The 10,816-nt window shown below is 54.5% G+C and overlaps 1 protein-coding gene across 1 annotated transcript; it reads right to left on the minus strand.

Annotated features, from left to right (window-relative positions):
* Positions 1-1,241: 1,241 nt before the first annotated feature.
* Positions 1,242-9,759, minus strand: LOC106835320 (keratin, type II cytoskeletal 3-like). The gene is given in 12 exon segments (XM_070494198.1): positions 1,242-1,516; positions 1,804-1,838; positions 2,556-2,776; positions 3,406-3,494; positions 3,497-3,530; positions 4,615-4,779; positions 4,999-5,091; positions 5,752-5,812; positions 6,874-7,094; positions 8,876-9,164; positions 9,215-9,424; positions 9,728-9,759. Coding segments are annotated over 12 exon segments (1,725 nt in total).
* Positions 9,760-10,816: the final 1,057 nt, after the last annotated feature.

Genomic DNA, 10,816 nt, shown 5'->3' on the forward strand with positions numbered 1-10,816 from the left:
AAGAGTTTCTGTGATGCCCATGGGTGCATCCTCTCTTTCTGTTTATCTGACATCCTTCATCAATCCTTTATGCTAACGAGGACCATGCGTTATGAAGAAGATACGCACACACATCCACATTAGGTTTATCCACCTTTTATTTTGCTTCTCCCACCTTATGTCCCTGATTTGAGAGGGGGCCTCCCAGCCCTGCACTGAACCTGTGCTATCCACAGACTCCTGGATCTGCCTTGATTCAGTGCTGTGTCTGGGTCAGGGGTGGGGGTGACCTGTCACGTGACCATTCCAAGTTCTTTTGGATTCTCATAACTCTTCGTATTTGAAGGCTCCACCCCACATCATATCACTCAGGATAAAACACACCCTCGGCATAGATAATTTTTTGCTATAAAACATTTGAATTTTTATCATTGCTTTTGAAAATATTTTACTATCAGCAACTCATTTGATTATGAGTAGCTGTAATTACTGGGCAATTTCAGATAGATTTGGAATTACTGAAAAGCAAAGAAATCTACCCTACATTTTTTTTCAAATGTAATGAAATTTTTACGAATTCAAAATCTTATCAGTTAAGGAAGTTGATCCATGTCATCCAGAGCATCTGGTGGATGAAAAGATCCAGCCACTCAGAACTGCCTCTGAGGGTCTCCCTCCAGGGTCAGGCCAGAGCTCAGTGTGTGAAAGAGACCTCAGGTGACCCACTGGCCATGGAGATGAGACCCAATTACCTTAGAACCCAGAATGAAAATTCCACCACCCTGTCTGAAACATAATGCAGTTTATTGAAGACACAGAACAGAGAATTCTTTTCTGGGAGCCCAGAAGCGACAAGCACTGCTCATGGGAAATCTAAGCACCAGCAGGAGGTGGGGACCAGGGGACCCCTGCCTACCAGGGCGGGGATCAGGGTGTGTGCAGGGTCAGCTGGGGCTTCCCCCTAAGGAGTGAGATAAGTAGCCGGGTTGGGGATGCCTGCAGGGCAGGGGCGGTGGCTCTGGCCCGATCCTGGACACTGCCCCGAGACTGGCCTGGTGAGGGTAGATGGTTTTTCAGCCCGATCATCCTTCCCAGGAAATTTTGGGCTACGAAGCCCATCGTCCAGGAAGGTGGGGCTCAGGGGCGCAGGTCAGAATGTGTGTTAGGCGAGGGCCCCACGGGGGTCGGGAATAGCGCACAGAGTGGGGATGTGCTGGCTGGTGAAAGAGCCTGGGGATCCGGGGAGACCTCGGGCGCCCGGTTCAGAATTTCTGGTGGGACCACTGGCTCTGGGAGGAGCTTTGAGAAACCTGGATCGAGCTGCTGCCGCCGCCCCCGCTGAGGACAGATGAGCCCCGGGAACTGGAAAAGCCCCCGCGCACCACAGAGCTCCCGCCCGAGCCGCGGCCAGAGCCCAGGCCCCCGCCGTTGGCCCCGCTGCCCAGGCCCCGGCGGCCGCCTGCCCCTCCTCGGAGGACGCCTCCTCCCAGGGCGCCTCTGCCGCCGCCGCTGCTGATGATGATGATGTAGACCATCTCTGCAGAGAGCATTTGGGGTCAGGGAGCCTCGCACCTCCAGCCCGCAGTCCCTGCGGCCCCACTCGTGTTCCCCGGGGTACCGCCCACTGAGATTCCCAGAGGGTGGAGAGGGCAGGCCGCAAGAAGGGAAGGAAGGTTGGCCCCTTTGAGACCGAGAGCCTTAGGGTTATCCAGCCGCTACCCAGCCTGCGGATGGAATCATCTCACACCAGCACCGGCCCGCGGTTTGAGAAACATTATTCCATAAATGTCCAGCCCCTTCCCAGACAAACAGCCCTGTACTCACCAATGCTCACGGAACTCTGGCACTCTCCAGACATCCTGTGGGAGGACCAGACCCGGAGTTTAGACATTTGTGCCAGGTCCTCCCTTCCCTAAATGCACCTTGCTTAGGTCGACAGCAATGAAAGCCTTGATCCCCCAGCCCCTTCCTAACTGATGCTGACAATAAGAAATGGGCTGGGTAGGTGCTCAAAAAAACCATGGTGTGCATTCCTCTTTCTATGGGGTAAGGCTGGACTTAAGTTGCTACCCTTTCCACGAACGTTCTCCCAGAGAATAACAGAGCAGAGGGTTATTCCTGGGCCCACCCATCCTCCCCTCACTTCTCAGGATCCTGTTTATTCAATAGATATTATTTGAACCCACATAGGCCAGAGCCCCATACTCAAGTGCCAGGCTACAGGAACCCACCCTTCAAAAACCTACAATTAAGACAATAAAGAAATGGCATAGAAATAATATGTATGCCTATGACTCCTCCTCTTTGCAGACATGTGTTTTACGGCTAAAACGTGAGACATGAAAGGTAGAGAAATCTACGGGAGAGGAGGTTCTGATGGTGTCACTGTTGTACAGAAGACACAGCTCTCCTGGAGGTCTGGCAGCACCTGGTGGTCCTTAAAAAGAGGAGGCTGGGCCTGCAGAGGGCTACCACCACCTCCAGCAGTGCGCCCAGCACCCGTGCACTGGCAGCAGGCTCAGCGGAAAGCCACCAGGCCTCTGGGCCTCCTGGGAACCAGAGGGACTCCCGCTCACCTGCACTCCTCGCCCTCCAGGAGGGTCCGGTAGGTGGCGATCTCAATGTCCAGGGCCAGCTTGACGTTCATCAGCTCCTGGTACTCCTTCAGCAGCCGGGCCAGGTCCTCCTTGGCCTGCTGCAGGGCGGCCTTGAGGTCCTGAAGCTTGGCACTGGTGTCCTGGAGGGCCACTTCCCCATGCTGCTCTGCATCCGCGGTGGCTGTCTGCAGGTTGGCGCTCTGGGGGTGGGAATCCAGGAGTCCAGTTTAGCTTCACGTGGCTCACTGAGGGCCTGCCCTGTGCCTGCTGCTTCCCCATGGGTCACCTCACATTGAGCACATGAGGGCACTACAGCCCGTGGAGGTTAAAGCCTGGGCCTCGATCTAGATGCTAGCATGGCAAGGAGTGGCATTAGCAACATCAGGCCTCAAGGACTGGCCCAGCTCAGGAGGAGTCAGACTCTTCCGGTACCTCTCTCCTCTTTCATGGTAAGAGACTGAGCATCTTCTGCAAACCTCCCTCCTCCAGGAAGTCTTCCTGAATTAGCAGAGACACCATCTCTTTGCCCTAGCCCATCTGGATGTGGGCTTCCTTGGCTACTCTCCCAGTTTGGTCTTCACACAATCAGCTTCTTTCCCAGACCTCCCTAATCACGTCTGCACACTGTATTTCTGGCCCACATGAGCCTTCAGTCTCCAGGGTCCACATGACAGCCTTTGTTCAGCGCCTGGCCCGGAACTGCTCCGGGTCAGTCTTGGCATGCGTGGGTCTGGGCCAGGATGTCACAGCGATGCGTGCCGAGCCCTGAGTTTCATGCTACAAGCATAACCCGCAGACTCGGACACATGCTCCTCCTCCTCCTTCTCACCTGCTTCTTGACGCTCTCGATCTCGGCCCGCAGCCTCTGGATCACCCTGTTGAGCTCCGAGATCTCACTCTTGGTGCTCTTCAGGTCCTCCCGTGCCTGCCCGCCGTGGTCTGCAGCTCTCCCAACTGTGCAGGAAGGAGCCACACTTTCAGAAAGCCAGCAGGGGCCTTACAGGTCCCCTAACCCAACCCCTCGTGTCACCAACAAGAAAACCCAAACACAGACGTGTGACTTGTGCAGGGTCACCCAGCTGGGGGAACCGGGTGCTCTCTCCCCTGCACTAGGGGACCTGTCTCCTAGCACAATGGCTGCTGTAGTTGGGCAGACACCTTACCCCAGGCCCTGTGCTTTATCTCATTAAACCTCACAACAACCCGATGAGCAAGGCATTATTATCCCCACTTTATAAATGGGACCACTGAGACACAGACAGCTTGAGTACCATGACTAAACACATCGGCCCTTGAGTGACAGGGCTAGGACTTGAATACAGCCCATGAGAGGAGGAGCCATTGTCTGAACCAGCAGGCTGCCCTTCCTTGGGCAGAAAAGCCAGAAAATTCAGACACATAAGGGCCAGCTCTGCCACATTCAGGTGCAGAACTCCTTGTGTCTGTGGTTCAGCCTTGCTCCACCTCCCTTTCCCTCCCCACACTTCTTTCCAGACATTGGCTTCAACCCCTCCGTGTGATCAAGCCTGAAGCACAGGACGACAAGAGCCAGACTGGTGGAGGGGAAATGGAGACCTCTCCAACAGTGAAGGGGGTGCAGCCAGAGGGAGCTAGCTTAAGGATCTCTCAACCTTGGCACAGCTGACATTTGGGGCAGGATGATTCTTTGTTTGGGAGAAGGATCTCATGCATTATAAGATGTTTAGCAGCATCCCTGGTCTCTGCCCCATAGACGCCAGTAGGAGGCCCACCCCCACTCCCAGATGTGACAACCAAAACTGACTGCACACGTTGTCATATGTCTCCTGGGGGGAAGTCGTACCTTCCCCTCCTGTTGAGAGGCACCACGTTAGAGCCGAGTCAGAGCTCTCTGATTAGGAGGGAGATGTCTGCTAGTAAGACCAGACCAGTGGAAGCTGCCATGCTGGAGATGTGGAGAAGAACGACTCAGAGGCAGGATCTGCCCTCCAGATGGCCTGCCCAGCTAGGTTGGCGGGAGAGACAAGATTCTCTGAAGCTACGTGATGGTGTCACCCACCTTGCTGTGGTACAGCGCCTCGGCCTCCACCTTGCTTTTCTGGGCGATCGCCTCGTACTGGGCACGGACCTCGGCAATGATGCTGTCCAGGTCCAGGTCCCGGTTGTTGTCCATGGACAGGACCATGGACGTGTCACTGGTGTCTGCCTGCACCTGGGACAGCTCCTGCAGAGCCAGACAGACATGGCCACTTCTGAGCAGACCCACCCCAGGGCTCCCCAAAGGGAAGGCTCCCAACAGACTGAGGGACAGTCGGGAAGGGACCACTTTTGTCAGAAGGACAGACACGACTCAAACTCCTACGGGTGAGCCTCTGAACACCTTCTTCTCCAGGAGACGGAGGGGGTGGGTCCAAGGCTTAAAGAAGAGGAGGAGACTTATGGCGTCATAGAGGGCCCTCAGGAAGTTGATCTCATCTGTCACGCTCTGCACCTTGGCCTCCAGTTCCACTTTGGTCATGTAGGCAGCATCAACATCCTGAGAGAGAAGTCGGTCACTGTCCCCGCTGACCTGTGGGCTCAGCCCAGTCCTGGGCACTAGGGGAAGGGGCAGGAGGAAGGGGCCCCGGGGACCTGCCCATCAGGAGCCCCCACTCAGGGGAAACGAGGCTCCTGTCCCGGCACAGGTGGACTCGTCCTAACGTGACTAGACCGGCCACTTTGTAGGCTGGGCTGGCAAACGTGGATCAGAGAAGAGCGGAGGAGGCTGTGAGGGCGAGAGGAAGGACACGGCCGAGGCTGCGGCTGTTACACTGACGCTGGGGGAGGAGGATTTCCGAGGGAGAAGATACATTGGCAACACTCATAGGCCGTCTCCACATAGCTCCTGGGAATACACCCCTGAAAAGAGATCCTATTTCTTGTCTTTGTCTGCTTTCCAATCACAGCTCAAGGCCTGGTCAGATTCGTACACCCACACGCCCCTCGGAAGCAACATGGCGAAAGTCCAGTGGCTCCTTCAGACCCTCGTCCAGGCGCTCCTCAGGGGACCCCCCTCCCTGGCCCTGGCCCTGGCCCTCCCCTACATGACCTAAAGGAGACCCTCAAATTAGCAGGACCAAGCTCCTGCCTCCCATCAGCCTTCACAGCGCTCTGTTGAGTGGGGCTCCAGGGTGGGAGGTGGGGAAGGACCGGTCACCTTCTTCAAGATGACAAAGTCGTTCTCTGCAGCCATGCGCTTGTTGATCTCCTCTTCGTACCTGTGAGAAGCGAGTTACTTTCTGGTCTACCTTCTTGGGTACGTCGCCATGGCCCCAGAGCACTTCCAATGAGTAACATGGACTCAGGGCTTCTTGTCCCACCAGTTTAGCCCAGGGCCTGTGTCATTGCAGCGTGCAGCCTCCTGGGTCCAGGGGAGACCCAGCTCATTCAACAGGCTTTACTGAGCACCTGCTGTGTGATAATGGGGATGGCGGTTACTGGGCACTAGAGTAGAAGCCCCTTCCTCATGGGCTTCTATTCTGATCAATCCTGGAAGGCCTCCTGGAGAAACTTGGATTTTTTTTAAACTATTATGTGACCAAAGGGAGGTGGCTGAGCTGCCAGGAGCTTCTGGGGAAGTGCCTGGGGCCAGCTCTGTGTACAGCAAGCACAGTAGCCCCTTGGGCTCTCAGTAGATACTTCCTGAATTAATGAAAACCAAGAATGGGTCACTAAGAATGTGCCGGGTCCTGCTCCAGAAATGACACTTGTATTAACTCATTTGGTCCTCATTATGGCCAATAGGAGAAATGCTATCACTCTCTCCATTTTACAGATGGGGACACTGAGGCACAGAGAAGCTAAGGAACTTGCCCAAGATCACAGAGCTGATAAGTGGCACAATAGGGCTTGACCAAGGCACACAGACTCCAGAGTCTGAACTCTGAACGATAAAGTAAGTTGCTTCTCATTTAGATGCCTATTGACAGGGGAAATAAAGTTCATCTTTGGAGGGAACTTGGAGGTGATGTAGTCCAGGGAGGATTGAAGGGTTATCTGAGTCTATGAAGTTCATGAATGAGCTTCAGGGTCTCTTGGAACCCCCCAGAATTATCTGTATGTGTCCTTTCCGTAAATTCCCAAGAGAGTTTCTGCCCCAAACAAGCCCTGAGCCACTGCCTCAAAGACTGGGATATTGAAAGTCAGAGAGAGAGGGGGTAAATTCCTACAAGCTGGAAGCCAGCTGGAACACAGCTAAACGGGAGCCCAGACGCCTGTCATCTGCCCTCTCCCACCGTGCAGCCCACCCTCCCCTCCCCCGGGCACTGGGGGCGCGCACCTCTTCTTGAAGTCCTCCACCAGCTCCTCCATGCTCCTCAGCTCCCCCTGCAGCTTGCTCTTCTCCATGTGCAGCCCGCCCAGGAAGTCCTTGAGGCTGCTGATATAGCTCTCAAAAAAAGGCTCCAGGTTCTGGTTGTTGGTGTTAGAACCGGTGCCCTGTTCCTGCAGGAGGCTCCACTTGGTCTCCAGGACCTTGTTCTGCTGCTCCAGGAACCGCATCTGCCACCCAACAACAAAAGAGCATCTGGGAGCTGTCCAGGGCCAGCTCCAATCATGGCGGCTCTGACTCCCCCAGAACAAAGTCCCAGGGGTCTCCCTGTGTCTCCAGCAGGGCTGCATGCTGCAGGCTGCAATAGTTTGTGCTAACCCCGTGTGGACAGCAGCGTTGGGGTAACACAGGGCAGGTAGAGCCCTATTGCACAGGTAAGGAAACTGAAGCCCAGAGATAACCAAGGTCACACAACAAGCGAGTAACAAAGCTGAACTGGAGTTTCCTGACACCTAGGCTCGACGATCTTCCCATGACGTCATTCATTCATTCATTCCTCAAACATTCAGTACTCAACAAACAGCAGGAGATTCCAGCATCCGACGGCAGATGTAGCCTTCAGGAGGAGGTTTAAAGTACATCTGCGTACACTGCACTAGGGTGGGGAATAGACAAAACCGTAAAGAAATAGCTATCAGGCAGCCCTGGTCCCAGGAACAAGGGTCCAGACACACCAAGGGTCAGCCCCTCCGCCCAGCCTTGTTAAACGCAGGGCTCAGCTGCTTTTAAACTGAGCCACTGGCTAAAGATGTCTCAAAGTTCATTTGCTACAAAACATTTCTGTACACAAATTCAAGGCCAACTTGTATAAGCAGGTGGAGTAAATATCAACCAATTGGCCATTCAACAAACATTTGCGAAGTGCCAAGAACGTGCCAGGCCTTATGCTGGACAATAGGACCCCAAGATCTGGGAATCCCCCTTTAGGGATGATGAGAAGGCCTTGGGTGGCGAAACCTACCTTCTGTGGAGGAGAAGCATTTTCACATCACTTTCTACCTTTCTATGAATAATTTGTCTAGATACCCAGGTGTCTGCTGGGGACTAGCAGGTCACCTGACTTTCAAAGGCTCCAGCTCTGCCCAGATCTGATATTCTAAAGATAAGACCAACTTCTCCTCCTTCAGCTTTGTCCAGGACACTTACGTATGGTGAGGGGTGCCACAAAGAGTCCTCAGAAACCCTTTCTTTAGGGCCTAATATTAACCCAGGATCACAAAGAGATCTCCACACATCGTACTCAGCATACTACTGAAACCCTCTGTTAGCAGTCAGCCACACCCAAATGCCCTCTAGTCACCAAAACAGTTGTCATAACATCCTTTGCATGGAATGTCCGGAGCACGGAAATCCCTGTAAAACATCTCTTCAGCCTGGCTCGCACGCATACACGTGTCCACAAATGTCCGATGGCCTCCATGTCTGCAGCTCCTCACACTGAAATCTTGCTGTGAGAACCACCCAGGAGGAGGAACCTCTCCCCCCTGCCCCCTCCCACCTCCCCAAAACTCTCTGCATCTCTCTCCTTAGGTGGATGGCAGGGTGACTCATCTCTCAGACACAAATCCAGCATTGGCAGAGTCAGCCTCTCTTTCAAAGAGGAGCAGCTCACAATTCCCCTGGGATAGAGGAGGAATTCTGTGTCTGGGTTTCAAAAGGCAACAGTGAAGGGACCTCTGTGATGGCAACAAATAATCCTGGCAGTGCCTCTGATCCATCGCAGTAATGGGCATGTGCAGGGGCCAGTAACTCCACCCAGTGAGGGACTCAGGATCTTCATCATCTGCTGCTGCGTTCAGCAGGTCCACCACCTGCTGATATGCCCCGGAGGGCTTGAGGTACAGCATAAACCCCCAAGTCCTTCCTCTGATTCATAAGAAGGAGAAGAAACAGAGAACAAGCCAGGTGGGCCAGCTTGTCTCACTGTCCAGCGGTCCCGAGAAGGGCTCACCTTGTCGATGAAGGAGGCGAACTTGTTGTTGAGGGTCTTGAGCTGCTCCCGCTCCTGGGCCTTCACTTGCCCAATCTGGGGGTCAATCTCCACATTGAGGGGCTGCAGGAGGCTCTGGTTGACGGTCACTTCCTGGATTCCCCAAGGGAAGCCACCTGGGCCACCAAAGCCACCGGAGACACCAAAGCCACCAGAGCCACCAAAGCCAACAGCTCCTCCACCAAAACCCCTGGCTCCTCCTCTGAAGCCTCCAGCTCCTCCTCCCAAGCCCCCACCTGTCCCTCTTCCGCTACCTCCAAAACCACCGCCCCTTGAGTATCCCCCCTGGCCCCCCCAAACCCGCCAGCCTGGGTGCCACCTCCAGCCACACTCATGGAGATCTTCTTGTTCCCGCCGAGGCTGTGGAGACTCCTGCTCCCGAAGCCTCCTCCCATCAAGGCGCAGGCAGCCGACCCTGAGCAGGAGGCCGAGGAGGACCTGGCGGAGCCGATCCGGCTCTGGCCCGACACCACGGCTGAGCGGCCACTGAAGCCCTGGCCACGGCCCCCACTGGAAGACCTGCAGGACTGTTGGCTGTAGCTGGCCTGGCGACTCACGGCGGTCAGCACGGTATTCCAAAGGAAGGATGGACTCAGAAGGCTGGAGGAAACTCAGAGAACTTCTGCAGTTCTGGGCCGAGGGTGACCCTTATATAGGGTCAGGGAGCTCGGCTGGCTGACGGTGCCAGACAACTAATTGAGGTATTATCTGCTTTGGTTGGCCTGGCAGCAACAGGTTGAGTCCAAAACTTGCAACACACCTTGGTAATCACCCCAAATTTCCAAATCACTTTGTTCTCTCAGAGTTACTCACCTGAAATAAGCTGAAGATGGCAAAGGGGCCATCCTGCGGGGCTGGACACAGCCCCTAATCCCCAAGAGATGTACGCTCCCATCCTGGGAGTGACAGGCTTCTCTACCTCCCTTGTGTCCCCATGGCCACTCTGCCAGCCCATCCAGCCTCAGGAGGTTACAGGATGAGTGTGGAGCCCCAGCGAGGACCCTGGGGGAGAAGGGAGAAGAAGGAGAAAGACTGACCAGGAGAAGGAAGATGCGGAAGTCAGGGAGGGGCCGCAGCTGCCTCTGGGGCTCCTGCCATCCAGAGAGGAGAAGGTGCACACACGAAACTCACAGCCTCACAGCGGGCAGCTTCTCAACCGCAGGGCCTTGGAGGGAGAGCCGGTGAGGAGGGGAAGCAGGGGGAGCCGGCCTGGCGGAGAGCCGGCCAGTCTGAGAAGGATGGGAGCGTGCAGGGAAACTGAGAGGAAGTAAAGACCACAGCCTAGGACTGCGGGAGGGAGGGAGAAGACAGGGAGAGGGGCCTGCAGAGAAAGGAAAAACCTATGCAGGCAGGAAGAGAGTGTAGACCGACTGATCTGGGCTAGAGCAACCACCAGTCTCTCCTCTTCCAAGCTCACATTCGGAAATAAGTCCGGGGTTTCCAAGGCCTGCCTCCCCCAGCGCACCTGAGAGACATCACCTGCACCGTGTAGGAAGCTCAGATTCTTCCCCGGGAAAATTTAAGAGGAATGGTGCTACAGACCGTCTCCATTCTGTGGCTGGGCCGTGGCCATCTCTCTTGACTCAGACCGCATGCGAGTAAAGACTCTCTTCCATCACAAGGTTTCTGAAATTTCTTTTTACTTATCATCATGATCCATACTACAGGGCTAATTACTTCCAAACACATCATGATCTAGGAGTAGATTTTTTCCCTCGAATTCTTTATATTGTTCTTTATTCCATATTAGGATGAAAAGTTTCAGATTCCTTTTGACTCAGTGTTCCCAATTCTTGGGGCAATTGTCATTATTTCCCACTATCCTGTTGTAATTCTTTTCCTGGGACACATTGTTGGCTAAAATTTGTAACTTTTACAGAAGCCCCATTTAATCTGCTAATT

The sequence above is a fragment of the Equus asinus genome, chromosome 22, assembly GCF_041296235.1.
Source record: "Equus asinus isolate D_3611 breed Donkey chromosome 22, EquAss-T2T_v2, whole genome shotgun sequence".
Taxonomy (NCBI): domain Eukaryota; kingdom Metazoa; phylum Chordata; class Mammalia; order Perissodactyla; family Equidae; genus Equus; species Equus asinus.